The following is a 14,802-nucleotide window of genomic DNA, read 5'->3' as shown; positions in this document are numbered from 1 at the left end:
TTTGGAAACAAAATAATTTTTCTCTGAGTCCTTGCCTTTCACATTTTTTGACTGTCACTCCCGTGGTACGACTTGAAATTTTACATAGAGTCAGGTGTTTGGGCACACACAAAACTAAGAAGTTTCACCAAATAGTACTTACCTTTGCTGTGCATAATGCTATTGAATTTTTTACTCTGTTCCACTAAAAAAGTTGTGTCACATCCATTGTTTATATTTCTATTCTAATGTACTTCAACCCACAGTTTGAAAAACACTACTTTGGATTATCTCCAGGATTGTTTTCTTCTTTCAACCAAATTATATGTGGTGGTAATAATAGGTAACATTCTATTTGTATTTACTTTGTGCTAGGTGCTGCATTAAGTGCTTTTTAAATGTGTTGTTTGTGTTAAACTTCTAAATGTGGAGGCTATTATTTTCATTTTACAGATGAAGGAACAACTTCTTATAGCAAGTGGTGGAGCCAGGATTTCCCAGACAGTTGATTATTGATCTTATGTTCTGATCATTACTTAAACAGAAATTTATTGTTTTTAAAAATTCATTCAGTAAGTATAATCTGAGTCTTAGGTCAGCACAAGTTTGTGTGCTTCTGAGAGATTCCTCAGCCAACATTCAGTTAACTCTTTCTTTTCTAAGATTATTCAATTTGAGCTTTGCTCTAGATCCAGTTAAGGACAGTACATTGCCTCTTATTGCTTGTCTGGGCACATCCCTTTATCTCTAGGTCACTTTTTTTTTGTTACTAAAAAATTTTTGCGTCCAACTCTTCGTAACAATTATATTTTTGTCTACTTTCTCATTTGGGTCTCCATGCATGTGTGTATATGTATATATTTTTAGTCATACAGTGTTTATCATCTTTAATATCTGTGTATTGTTCATTCCACTGGGGTAATGTATTATAGTATTAATTAAATAATTTGCTTATTCTTAGGTAGTTATTGGAAAGAACTTGAGCTTTGGGCAGTGGTAGACCACAGATTGAATTTACCACTTAATTAGCTTTATGACTTCTAGCTATTCTTGAACTTTTGTGCCTCAGTGTTCTCATCTGTAAAATGGAACTACAATATTTAACTATCATAAAGGCTATTGGTGTTTCTATTTAAATACATAGTGCCAGTGTTCATAGTTATAGTAAAGTCTATCAATTTCAGCATAATTTCTGAGTCTCTTTTTCCAATGAAGGCATTGATCTGGGTACTAGGGACCTTTTTGCTTTGCAAAAGTAGAGACTGAAAGGAGTGTCTGGGTGGCTCAGTTGGTTAAGTGTCCAACTTCAGCTCAGGTCATGATCTCACAGTTGTGAGTTCAAGCCTCACATTAGTCTGTTTGCTGTCAACACAGACTTTGCCTCAGATCCTCTGTGCCCCTCTCTTTCTGCCCCTCCCCTCCTTGCGCTCTGTCTCAAAAAAAAAAAAAAAAAAAAAGGTAGACTGATGGATAAATTTGCTTTGAAGAAGTCAATAAAATATTGCTAACATTCACTGAGCTTTTAAAAGGTAATTTTTAAACCTCTAGTTTTGAAACTTCTATATCTGCCTGTAGTGTTTTTCTTCATAAATTATATAAATACAGATGTACAGCTTTAAGGTTTAAGAAAGGCATTTGTAAAGGAAAGAGCATCTAAAAAGAAACTTAAATGTTATAGAAGGATTACAGTGCTCACAAATAAGAGATATTTAAGGGTGGTCATCTGTAAAGCACTGAAACAGGGCTCTGCCTCCTCTGTGTACGAGACACTTAGTTTGCTATTTCTGAGCTCTCAGAGATTCATTACATTAGTGAAAAATGATCCAAAACTGCATTTCTGCCTCCTCACCTGCCACTTTACCAGTTGGACTTTGAAATCACTTTCAGAAACATATCTGTTCAGCCACCTCATAGTCAAACTGAACAAGGTTTGGTTTGCACCTCTTAATACCATTTGACCATGCCAGATGCCTTTAATTTTTGGCGTTTGTCCTGGTGTTCATTTTTGCAACCCCTTTCTCTGTACCACACAGGAATTTTTGGTATACCTTAGCTTATATGTTCTTGGTTGTTTTCTTAACTACAAATTTCTCCTCACCCATACTCATGGCTTTGATTCTGTGACTTTCCAGTTTCTAGCCTGGATCTTTTGTGTTCCAGATCCGTATTCTCATGTCTGCCTGAATTTCAGTAGGCATCCGGAATTTAAATTCAATGTGTTTCATCATTACTCCTGAGTCAAAACAATGCATATAGACAGGCATAAATGGCATGTTTGATATTTTGTCTGTGTTCCCCATCATAGTTAATGATGTGGTATGTATTTAATCAATAAGCAGCATTTTATTAAGGGTATGAGTATGCTATTGGGAATTGTGAGCTATGAAATCTATAAATTTTAGTTCACACCCATTCCCTGGGCATCATCCAAAACAGATGTAACCCTTTTGAGTATCATCTCAAAACAGGTATAAGAGAATCTGTTAGTTGTTAATGTGAAACTAAATAAATTTATGTACCACTAAACTTAAATCTTCCTTGTACATAGTAGTTCACAAATGTTGGTTCCCTCCTCTTCCCAAGTCATCTTTTCTTCCTGGAATGTATTAACATAATAGCTTTTTCACTGTCTCTTAGATAATGGATAGCACTTGAGGTTCTCTTGCTGGTCTTTTGGTTGAATGGTTATACTACTTTATGATATAGTCTGTATTTTAATTTTTTTAACAAGTTATAATTTAAATATAGATTATGGAGCATTTTATCAAAAGGTACACTGATCTGTCTTGTGTGCTCTTTTGGCTGAGTTTTTTTCTATGGCAAGTTGCTTACTGCTGAAATAAGAAGTGCTATTCAGTACATTAAATGAATATTAGCTTTGGCTCAGGCTTCATGAAAATATGATTCTCCAAGCTTTTAATTACCAGAGAAGTAGTTTTCACTGTTGTTCTTTCTTAAGATCCATATATAAACTTTTTTTGCGTTCCTTTTCTTTGCTTTAAGGTACAGAGAAGGAAATAGAACAACAGTAATAATAAATTGTCTTAATTCTTCGTAAGTTTTTTAACTCATAAATGGTCAGAATATATCCTTTATAAATGCATGCTATATATTTCATTTTAAAAATTTTTAGAATTTTACATTCACGTTTTTAGAACTTTTTTTAATGTTTTATTTTTGAGAGATGGGTGTGCAAGTGGGGGAGGGGCAGAGAAAGATGGAGATTGAGGATCTGAAGCGGCTCTGGGCTGACAGCCTAGAGCCCAGTGCAGGGCTGAGATCATGACCTGACCCAGAGTCAGAAACTTAACAGACTGAACCACCCAGGTGCCCTACATTTTTAGAATTTGCATTTAAGTTGTCATACTTTAAATTATCTTTTATTTTTTTTTAATTTCTCATTAGTTTATATAATCTCAAAGATTACTGTCTCCTTTCTAATTGTTTTCTGTTAGTGAGCATTGTTCTCAAGGATAATTTTTATTACATTGGTAAATAATAAAGAATCATGACCTTATTTAGAGAACCACTTTTTTGAAAACAAAATTCCTTTCTTAATGTCTTTGTATTTCTCCTATTTTCTGTATCTTAATACTGCTTATGGAAAAATTCTTTCTCTGCTTAAACCAGAGTTTTAAGTCTTAAGTCTGGTTTTTGTATTGATTGTATCTGTCATTCCATACCTTTTCTAATATTACTGTTACCTGTAGTCCCTTTGTGTCTGTAGTTTTGAAAAGCTGTGAAAATTCTCTGAATTTTTAGGATACCCTACCAGGTAGGAGTGTTTACCGTATGAAGAGAGACTTTGTCCTTTAGGTTAGCTTCTTAGTGGTCTAGTAAAGGTCTGTGTCTTTAGAGATTCCATATTTGAAATATCAACATTATTTAGATGAAAATGGAAGGAAATATGATTCATATAAATCCCTGAAACTTACTTCAAAATATGTTTTTAGAAGTCCTAAGTGAGTGTTTTGCCCATGATTAAACAAACAAACAAACAAAAAAAGCAGAAGAAGAATTTAAGAAGCTAGATATAAGCTTCTTCATGTCAGGGTTTTGTCTTTATAACCCTCTGTGGGCTCTCATTATGTCTTGGTTCGATTTAAACTTTGGGGGGAAGGAGTATATACATGGGTGGTTAAATCTCATGGGGAGCACCTGATTGTTGGATTTACTGTCATGGGATTTGTTCAGTACGGTGCCATTTATGGTGCCATTCCTGACTTATCCAAGAAATTGTGAATTCCAGGATTTTAAATGTCTTGCCTGATTTAATGAATCTTTCTCCAAATGAACCTTAGAATTATTTAAAGTTCTCTAAAATCTCAGTAAGGTTTGCATTAAATATTGAGTCAGATTATAGCTTTCAGTCCAGGAACATGGTATGTTTCTGTTCAAATCATTTTTGAGTTCTTCAGCAAAACTTTGCAATTATTTTAGTTACAGATTTTGTGAATTTCTTAATTTTTTTTTTTCTTCTTTGCTAATGTTTAATATTGTTTCCCCACTGTATTTTCTTAGTGGTGATGCAGGTTATATAGAAGAGTGCTTGGATTTTCTTTACTAGCTAAAATCTTAAACTTAGTTTCAAAAGTTTATTATTCTTTTAGTTAATTACAATGTCTTTGTAGAACTGGGAATTGACTTCTAACTTTACCTTTAATTTTTAAATTATTTTCTTTTTTTTTTTTAAGCTCTTTTCACTTATGGATATGAAACCTCCCATCTCTCGAGCCAAGATGATTCTTATCACTAAAGCTGCTATTAAAGCTATTAAGGTAAGAGTAAAAAATATTTAATTTGAAAATTTTTTTTTTTTTTTAATTTTTTTTCCAACGTTTTTATTTATTTTTGGGACAGAGAGAGACAGAGCATGAACGGGGGAGGGGCAGAGAGAGAGGGAGACACAGAATCGGAAACAGGCTCCAGGCTCTGAGCCATCAGCCCAGAGCCTGACGCGGGGCTCGAACTCACGGACCGCGAGATCGTGACCTGGCTGAAGTCGGACGCTTAACCGACTGCGCCACCCAGGCGCCCCAAATTTGAAAAATTTTTTTGGAAAATTTGAAAATATTTTTAAACATGAGAATTCAACCTGTTAGTTTAGGCCTGAATCAGAGAGCAGTAACTAGCTTTTGCTGAAGGTGTATGATAATAAAGTACAGTGTATTTGCGTTGTAACATATTATTTCAAAACCCGCTTTTTTTCCTTTTGTTGTTCTATAGTATCTCCCCTTTATATTGTTTCAAGCTTTGTTGAGGTATAATTGACAAATAAAATCGAATATATTTAAGAATAGAATTGGACAGAACAGAACATGATGGTTTGGGGCTCCTGGGTGGCTCAGTTGGTTCAGCACTTGACTCTTGATTTTGCCTTGGGTCATGATCTCACATTTGTGAGATCGAGCCCTGCGTCAGGCTCTGCGCTGAGTGATTTTTTTGGGATTCTCTCCCTTTCTCTCAAAATTGTTTAACATTAAAAAGAAAAGAGGAACATGATAGTTTGATACATACATACATTATGAAATGATTAACACAGTCAAGCTAATTAGCACATCCGTTGCCTCACATAGTTGCCTGTGTATGTGTGTGTGAGAGAGAGAGAGAGAGAGAGAGAGAGAGAGAGAGAGACTGACTCAGAAAGTTGAATTAACTGAAATGGAGAGTAGAATCAGAGGTGTTTCTATTATTTTATTACACTGTTCTTATCCCTCATAAAGTTGCTTGATACACTGCTTTAATTAAGGCTTATTGATTAAAAATGTAAGAAAAGGAACTTCTTTTCCAAGGGAGGGGGGTGTAGTTTCTGTGTTATTTATTTATTTCATGTTTGTTTATATATTTGGAAAGAGAGTGTGTGAGTAGGGGAGGGGCAGAGAGAGACCCAAATAGGCTCTCCCTTGGGGCACCTGGGTGGCGCAGTCGGTTAAGCGTCCGACTTCAGCCAGGTCACGATCTTGCGGTCCGTGAGTTCGAGCCCCGCGTCAGGCTCTGGGCTGATGGCTCAGAGCCTGGAGCCTGTTTCCGATTCTGTGTCTCCCTCTCTCTCTGCCCCTCCCCCATTCATGCTCTGTCTCTCTCTGTCCCAAAAATAAATAAACGTTGAAAAAAAACAAATAGGCTCTCCCTTATCAGCGCAGAGTCAGACAAGGAGCTTAATCCCACTAACCATGAGATGATGACCTGGGCCTAAATCCAGAGTCGGACGGTCAGCTGACTGAGCCAGCCAGGCACCCTAGTAGTTTCTGTTTTACTTAATTTCTTTCTGATTTATATTCACTTGTTGACTAAGGATTATTTCTCATGGTTCACTCACTATTATCTTGAGAATTATTCAGATTTTGCAAATTTTAGGGTTTCAAGTATTTTCTAATTACTGAAAATGTGGAAATATGTAAACTATAGTAATTTTCTTCTAATTCTTTTCAGCTTTATAAGCATGTAGTTCAAATAGTAGAAAAGTTCATCAAAAAGGTAACTATTCATTTCATTATTACCTCATTTTAGTTATCAGTATTTGTAATTTACTTTTTTCATTGTAATCTGGATGCTTGCTTTTAAACCCACTCTACAAAAAAAGTTGTCACTAGGCTTGAGTTTGTTTTTAAACAAAACAAAAACAAATTTATAGCAGTACTGTTGACTGAGCACTGAGTGTGAGGTAGGTACTCAGCCAGTCTTTTGTACTGTGCTGGATGCTTCCCTGACATTCCTCCCCTGCTGTTTGCCCTGTCTACTTTGTTGACATTTAACTAATCCTGGAGTATTTCAAATGAAATCACTTTGTAAAGTTTTTCTTTCTAATTTTTTTCTGCTTCTGTCATAATTAAATCATTTTTCAGTTTCACAGTTGTATCTGGTTTTATAACCATGTGATTAGCACACATCTGTCTCACCAGAGGACGGAGAACAGATACTTACACCTCTCTGTCTTCTTTCCCAACCTGGAACTGTGTCGTGTGGTATATACTAATAAATGTGTGTGGCATTGTCTTTGATCCATGGCCTTTGAATACTAGCTAAGAGATGAGAATTAGAGTCCCAGTAGACCAAAAAAATGGCCAGTAGAAGTTTTTATAGTAGCACATCAAAGTGTAAATAAGTAAAAGAGAAAAAAATTAAAATTACCTGCATGCCACCACCCCAAATGACTTTGATATTTATATCTGGATCTACTCATTTTTTAATTGTGTACATGTACATTCATAAAAGAGAAAATGGTGACATTGATAACCTGTTTTTCCCCACTAAATTTATCGTAAACATCTGTAGAGTATTCCATCACATGATTGTTTCCAAAGTTTATCCAGCTGGTTCTGTGTTGTTAGACGTTTCACTTCAGTGGCTGTCCTTAAAGAGAAAATTAGATGCATCTTAATTGTTTTCCTTATGGTAAATTTCTAGACGTAGAATGGTTGGATCAAATAAGGCTTTGCTTTTATTGCTAAATCATCTTCCAGAAAGATTGTACCACCAGAAATGTATATAAATGTCTCTTTTCTTGTTGATTTGATAAGATAAAAATGGTATCTCCTTTTAGCTTTTGTTTTTGCTGGTACTATGCTTTAGTAGAATTAAAATTGATGCTATTAAAATTTTCTTTTTAATAATTTCAAAAGGCAAAAATTATTTTTTAATCAGGATAAGTTGGAGTAGGAGGTATCATAATAAGTGGATTTGTATGGAAGTGGCTTAGGGATTGATAAAGTAATGTTGATTCCAGGAAATTGTGGGGAGATAGAAGGATCAGAGGGCAATGTAAATTATTGGGGATTTGAAGTATCAAGATAATTGATTGTTCTGTATGGATCTGTGAACTTTGACAAGCTAGCCAATAAGAGCTAAATATTCAGGTACTTTCTAGATAGAAACACTCATTGGATATATAGAATTCTATAAAAGGGAGATAAATGCGTGTCAAATTGTGATTTTGCTTGTCTTGTATTGACTTTACATTTTTACCTTTGTAGTGTAAACCAGAGTACAAGGTTCCAGGATTATATGTAATTGACTCAATTGTGCGACAGTCTCGTCATCAGTTTGGAACTGATAAAGATGTTTTTGGGCCCAGATTCTCTAAAAACATAACTGCCACATTCCAATATTTATATCTTTGTCCATCTGAAGATAAGGTATAGTAAAAAATCATTTCTACATTAAAACTTGTTATTTCTATATTTATTTGAATCTGTTTATATTATGTATTTGAACTGTACTGCACTATTAGAATTATGTGGTGGTCTCTGAACTTGAAACAAAATCCAGTGTTTTCTGTTGTGGTCATCTCATGTTTGATTTCTTGTGAAGTTCTTCAGGAATGTTGTACTGTTGAAAAAGGAGCACCATCTTACTTTAAAGGAGACATTGTTGGAAAGATTTACTTGTAGCTGAGTGATAAATTCTACAGTGGAGGAAGGCAGTACTCCTCTCATATTGTTGCTTATTGCAGAAGAAAGGGACCAATAATTGATGGCTTTCTCCTGCCTGTAGAGATGCTAGAGCATAAATGGTATTCATTAGCAGTCAGACTACAGTATTTAATTCCATGTATTTATAGCTGATTTTACTATGTACCGTTGAAAGGTAGAAAAACTTTACAGACATTTATAGTAGAACTCCCAGTAGGTGGGAGAAATACACTGCTAAATCTACTCAGAATAATGAAGAATGAGGACATTTACAGTAAATAGTATATACATTTGAGTGTTGTAGATATTGTATTTATGTTCTTGGAGGAGTATTCTTACGGCATAAATATACAGGAGAAAAGATCATATCTTGAGTAGGACATAAGAGTTACTCCCATGAATAACACATCTCTGGCTCTCCATATTTATTGCTCCATAAGATTACTTACCTATCAGTTACAGATCAGTTTCGTAAATATTTTAACTGTTATAATTATCCTGAAGAAATCCTTCTTCACTTCATTTACTTTCCTCAGATAACTTTTTTTTGTCGGTGATGGCATTTTTTTGTAATCATAAATGAAATGAAAATTTCAAATACATTTTTTATTATTATTTGGATTATCCAGGTTATATTTCTTTTCTGATTCTCCCCCCCCCCCTTTTTTCCCCTTCTTTGTTTTTTACTTTATCAGAGTAGTTTTTAACCAGGTTGTAATTCTGAAGATAACTTTTTTTTTCTGTTTGTGAAATAGATTTAGTACAGAAATACTAGCCTTGGGATTTTTTTTTTTTAGTAAGACGTATAATACATTATTTATGCAAATATTTATTGTATATTCATGTTTTGTTACACATAACAGAGTAAAATAGTTCGCGTGCTGAACCTTTGGCAAAAAAATGGAGTATTCAAAATTGAAATTATTCAGCCTCTTTTGGACATGGCAGCAGGAACTAGTAATGCCGCTCCAGTACCAGAAAATGTTACTAATAATGAAGGTATGGTCAAATATATCTGTGAGCTTAGAAAATGTTACAACTTTTTCTGCATGTGAAGTTTGAAGTCTGTTTGTACTGGTGGAATTTTTCCATAAAAAAGAAATTGGAAGTTATGGTTTACTTTCCATAATTCTTATTTCTAGTAAAAATATGCTCTTTCAGTATTTGCTGTAGTACCACGATCTGTGTTTTTACTATATATTAAAATGAATGGAATGTTGTTATAGTAAAAAAGCTTAATGGAGTTCAAAAAGGAAAATGTGTAGATTAAAGTTTTTGTAGGTCTTAATGACCTTTTCTTTTTTAGGCTCACCTCCACCTCCAGTTAAAGTTTCTTCTGAACCCCCCCAAGCCACTACAAACTCTGTACCATCTGTACCACAGTTGCCTAGCTCTGATGCTTTTGCTGCTGTGGCCCAACTGTTTCAGACAACTCAAGGTCAACAGGTAAACTACCTGTCTGGAGATTAAATTCCTTGCAGTTAGGTACTATTGTCAGTTTTGACTTTCCTTTCCTAACTAGTGAAGACATTCAAGGGAGGAAATACTTCTACTTTTCACCTGGAAAAGCCTTCAGTAGGAAGGTAATGGAATAGGGATAAATAGAGAAGATGTGGGAAAGGTGAAAAATAAGGGAGCCACATACTGAGAAATGGCAATACCTCTTTGAAGAGAACCTCAGAACTGCTGACTGGTTGGTATTGTTGCTCATAACTCTAGCATTTCCAATTAACTTCAAAATTATTTGGATTGGAGGTGAATTTTACATTTTTCTAGAAAACGTTTATTTACCTTGTTTACAGTTCAATGTATTTTCTCTTTTTGACCATCATTTTCTGCCTTTGGGGTGTCAGCATATATTTTTAACCTTAAGTGACCCCAATCCCTGATATTTACAACAGACTTAACCATTACTAAAAGGTGTTTTCTTTTTCCAGTTTACTTTGTGCCTACGCTATTTTGAGTCACCTTTAAGAATTTTTTCTCTTCAGTAAATTAACTTTTGATACTATGATTATACTTTGCTATGTGGTTTATCAGTTTTCCCATTTTTTAAGCTTCAGCAGATCCTTCAGACTTTTCAGCAACCTCCAAAACCACAGTCTCCCGCCATTGACAATGCTGTGATGGCGCAGGTCCAGGCTATCACGGCTCAGTTAAAGACGGCTCCTGCACAGCCACCTGAACAAAAAGCTGCTTTCCCCCCGCCTGAGCAAAAAACTGCATTTGACAAGGTAGGCTTCACTCAGTAACCCACCTTAACTGTTTAGACCACTCAATTTGGAATGTGGAAGTTACTTCTTCTCTACTTTCTCTCTAGATTGTTCATTTTGTTGTTTTTTGGTTGGAGGAATTTTCCCCCTCAATATCAAAACATTGATTATTTTTCCTGGTTATAAATGTAATATATACTATACTCATTACAAAAATTTCCAGTAAAAAGGAAATGGAAAAGAAAACAGGAAAGCTTTCACCGTTAACCCCCATACTTGGGAGATAACTACTCTTTTCCGAACTAATTTCCCATGGATATATTTTTCTTTATTGGTCATAATATGTTTGTATGCCACAATAGGTAATATTATAAATGTTATAAATATAAATTATAAATATTATAAAGAAAATATATACAGTTTTTAACTTGCTTGTTTTTATCTTAATCTTATTTCTTTGTTGTTAAGGTTAGTAGATTTAGTTCTACATTTTTACTGAGTGCTTATTAGGGATATTCTATTACATCTGTGTGTCACAGTTTAGCCATTCCTCTATTGATAGACAATTAAGTTACCTTGTGCTTTTTGCTGTTAAAACTTAGTTACAATATGTATAACTTGAGAATTTTGTTCAGTGTCTTCCAACTTTGTTGGCCATAGGCATGTTTAAGGAGCTGAGCTAGTAGAGCTAGCTTAGAGCTTAGAGCTTCCCATTGAAATGTTAACTCAAGCAACTCTATCTTAGCTGTTTTATGTCTTGTGTATTTATTGGGTTTATGACTATATAAACTTTGATTTCATCTTACAGGTCTCACTGCAAAAGCAAAAATATTTGAAAACCCTAGAACGAAGTGATAATTTTTAGTTTAATCATCTCTAAAATTTTTTATTCTTTCCAGATTTTAATTTTAAGATATAGTAACTTTATTGCTGGTAGTCCAAATTAAAAATCCATTTTGGGGGTGCCTGGGTGGCTCAGTTGATTAAGTGTCCGGCTCAATCTTAGCTCATGTCTTGATCTCAGAATTGTGGGTTCAAGTCCTGCATTGGGCTCTGCACTGGGCATGAAGCCCACTTAAAAAAGAATGCATTTGGTATATACTGGTTGTCATTATATCTTAGTGATTTATGAACAACTACTGATTAAAAGAAGTTTGAATAGTGGCACCTGGGTGGCTCAGTCAGTTAAACGTCCACTTCTTGATTTTGGCTCAGCTCATGATCTCATGGTTCAGGAGTCTGAGCCCCGCATTGGGCTCTTCACTGGCAGAGTGGAGCCTGCTTGGGATTCTTTCTTTCTCTCTGCCCTTCTCCTGCTCGTGCACGCTCTCTCTCAAAACAAATAACATACATAAGTAGAAAAGGAATACATGCTAATAGGGAAAAAAAATTGCAAACAGGAAGTTCTAAAGTAAAAGGGGAAGCAATTCTCTGCTTTGAACAGATTTGTGTTTGCTCTTTTAGAGTTTAGGAAAACTCTCCCGCTTGGATTTTTTTTTTTTTTTTATATTTTGGTAGTTTTATATTTTTGTTTTCTATGTTTGTCTCTTCATTCCATCTGGAACCTAGTTTAGAATATGGTTCAAGACAGTTAAATCTCGAATTTTTTGGAAATAGCCAATTCTCCCTCACTATTTTTGTCATACACTGAATTCCGAATTCTCATTTGTTTCTGTGTCTGTTTGTGGACATTAGGATTCTATTGTGCGCAGCTAATACGTTTATTTCTGTATCATAACAATGTAAATACTTGCAGCTTCTATACTATATTCTGTATCTCATTTCCAAGTATCACACACACACACACACACACGCACCCCGCTCTGCTTCTTTTTCAGACTTTCTTTGGCATATGTATTAATCTGTATTCTCCAGGGGAAAATACTGCTTACACACACACAGAGGGAAAGGGGAGAAAGAGAGATTGGTTGATTTTTAAGAAATTATTTGACTCAGTTGTGGAGGCTGGCAAATTTGAAATTTGTAGGGCAGAAGGCAGGCTGGAAATTTATTAGGTTAAGAGTTAATGTTACAGTTTTGAGTCTGAATTCTACAGAGCAAGTCTTCTATGTTGCTGTCTTGGGAATTCCTTGTTCAAGAAACCTAAGTTCTTACTCTTAAGGCCTTCAACTGAGTGGTTGAGGCCCACCCACATTATGGAGGGTATTTCTTTATTCAAATGCTATTAATTGTTAATCACATTTTTAAAAGACCTTCACAGGAACATCTAGATGAATATTTGACCAAACAACTGGGCACCCTAACCTGGTCAAATTGGTACAGTTAACCATCACAGCATATTTTTTCAAGATGAACATGGGGCGCCTGGGTGGCTCAGTCGGTTAAGCATCCGACTTCAGCTCAGGTCATGATCTCACGGTTTGTGAGTTTGAGCCCCGTGTTGGGCTCTGTGCTGACAGCTCAGGGCCTGGAGCCTGCTTTGGATTCTGTGTCTCCTGCTCTCTCTGCCCGTCCCCTGCTCATGATCTGTCTCTCTCTGTCTCAAAAATAAATAAAATATTTTTTTAAAAACTCTTAAAAAAAAAAGATGAAATTTAGCATAAATTTTAAAATGTATTAATTTAAGAAGTGCCAAGAGCTTCTTATACTGCATCTCTCTTGACATCATTTTTCATTTAAGTCTTATTCAATTATTGCTTCATTTATTCTTAAGGTATTTAGTCCTTTTTCATGTTTGTTTCTTTTAAGTGGTCGTGTTATTAAACACTTAGTTTTCTAATAGGTTCTCTGAGATTTCTGGGTAGCTACTAAATTTGACTTTTCCTCTTCAACATCTATGCCTGTTTCCTTTTCTTATTGTATTGGGGGCTAGGACTTCCAAAAAAAATGTTGAATAACAGTAATGCTAATGGAGTCCTTATTTTTTTGTTGTTAATTTGAATTGTAATTGCTCTAGTGTTTCACCCCAAGTAGTTGGTTGGTCAGTGTTTATTAGGTGCATGAAGTTTAGAAAAAGAAATTCTGTGCTTTTCCTTTGACTAAAAGGTCTGTTTTAAGCTAGTAGAACAGCTTGACTGGGAACGATTTATTTCAGGTGCTTCATGGATCTTCAGTTTCCTAAAAAGCAACAAAAAATGCCTTTTTGGGTAGATTTCAGTTTAATTTTTTAATTGCTTCAAATCTCTTCCAAAGCATTAGGTATAGATCTTAAAACTTTAAAGAACATATCTATATGTGAGGGGTGCTAAGCATCCAGCTCATGGTTTAGGCTCAAGTCATGATCTCATGGTTCGTGAGATCAAGTCCCGAGTTGGGCTCCGTGCTGACAGCGAGGAGCCTGCTTGCGACTTTCTCTCCCTGTCTCTGCTCCTCTCCCTGCTCACTCGAGCATATGTGCTCTCTCTTTCTCTGAATAAACTTGAAAAGAACATATCTGTGTGTGTGATAAATGGCAAAGACCATGGGTTTTGTTTTTCGTAGACAGTTTAGACCTTAGTTTTAATTTTGATTCCTATTATTGATACTGACTCTGTCTTGGTACTTAGTCCCTTAAATATTCAGTGTGCAGCACTGCAAAATAGTGATGGTAATACCTACGCTTTACTATTGCTGTGGGGGTTAAACATACTAATGTGTGTGAAACAGCATAGTGTCCTGGTCATAATTAGATTGCTCAATATAATAAGAACTTTTAATGACATGGCCTAGCATTACAAAGAAACACAGTGCTGTCCAAGAAGGGGACTTCCCATCCTAATTTAGAAATCTGTTGTGCAATAAAGTAGAACCATTATTTTTAGGCAGAACTGGCATGAAACAACTCAGATTTAAGAATTTGAAGTTGAAAATCCATGACAAGAATGGACACAGCTTGAGGGGAAAGTCTACTTTTTGAATGCCAGAGACTGAGAACTTTGAAGTCAAAAGAACAGTTCCACATCCCAGTTCTTCCATTCGCTGACTGTGCAATCTTAGTAATGATTCTTAATCCCCTATACCTTAGATTCCTTGTCTATAAAAAGAAGAAACTGTACCTAGATTATGTCTACATTGCAGGCTTCTTGTGATGTCATGAAGTATCATGTAGATAGTAAGACACAGTAGATAGTAATAGAATTAGTAGTAGGTGTTTGTGGTGTTACCTTCCTTCCTTTCTGAACGGATGTAATCATTTTTTTTTTTTTAATGTTTATTCATTTGTTTTGAAAGAGGAAGAGAGAAACCCAGGCAGGCTCTGC

At 35.2% G+C, this 14,802-nt stretch overlaps 1 protein-coding gene across 3 annotated transcripts in view; it reads left to right on the top strand.

Moving 5' to 3' along the window:
- SCAF4 (SR-related CTD associated factor 4) overlaps positions 1-14,802 on the top strand; it is a 60,625-nt gene that overhangs the window by 18,276 nt on the left and 27,547 nt on the right. For 2 of the 3 annotated variants that reach the window (XM_047874517.1, XM_047874515.1), the window contains exons 2-7: positions 4,674-4,757; positions 6,412-6,456; positions 7,953-8,114; positions 9,254-9,389; positions 9,697-9,836; positions 10,448-10,624. In XM_047874517.1, the coding sequence (XP_047730473.1) occupies positions 4,674-4,757; positions 6,412-6,456; positions 7,953-8,114; positions 9,254-9,389; positions 9,697-9,836; positions 10,448-10,624 (744 nt within the window). The remainder of the gene's footprint in view (positions 1-4,673; positions 4,758-6,411; positions 6,457-7,952; positions 8,115-9,253; positions 9,390-9,696; positions 9,837-10,447; positions 10,625-14,802) is intronic. The other variant, XM_047874516.1, reaches the window with a different exon arrangement.

The sequence above is a fragment of the Prionailurus viverrinus genome, chromosome C2 (assembly GCF_022837055.1).
Source record: "Prionailurus viverrinus isolate Anna chromosome C2, UM_Priviv_1.0, whole genome shotgun sequence".
NCBI classification, from domain to species: domain Eukaryota; kingdom Metazoa; phylum Chordata; class Mammalia; order Carnivora; family Felidae; genus Prionailurus; species Prionailurus viverrinus.
This window is presented reverse-complemented; position numbering and strand designations above follow the sequence as displayed.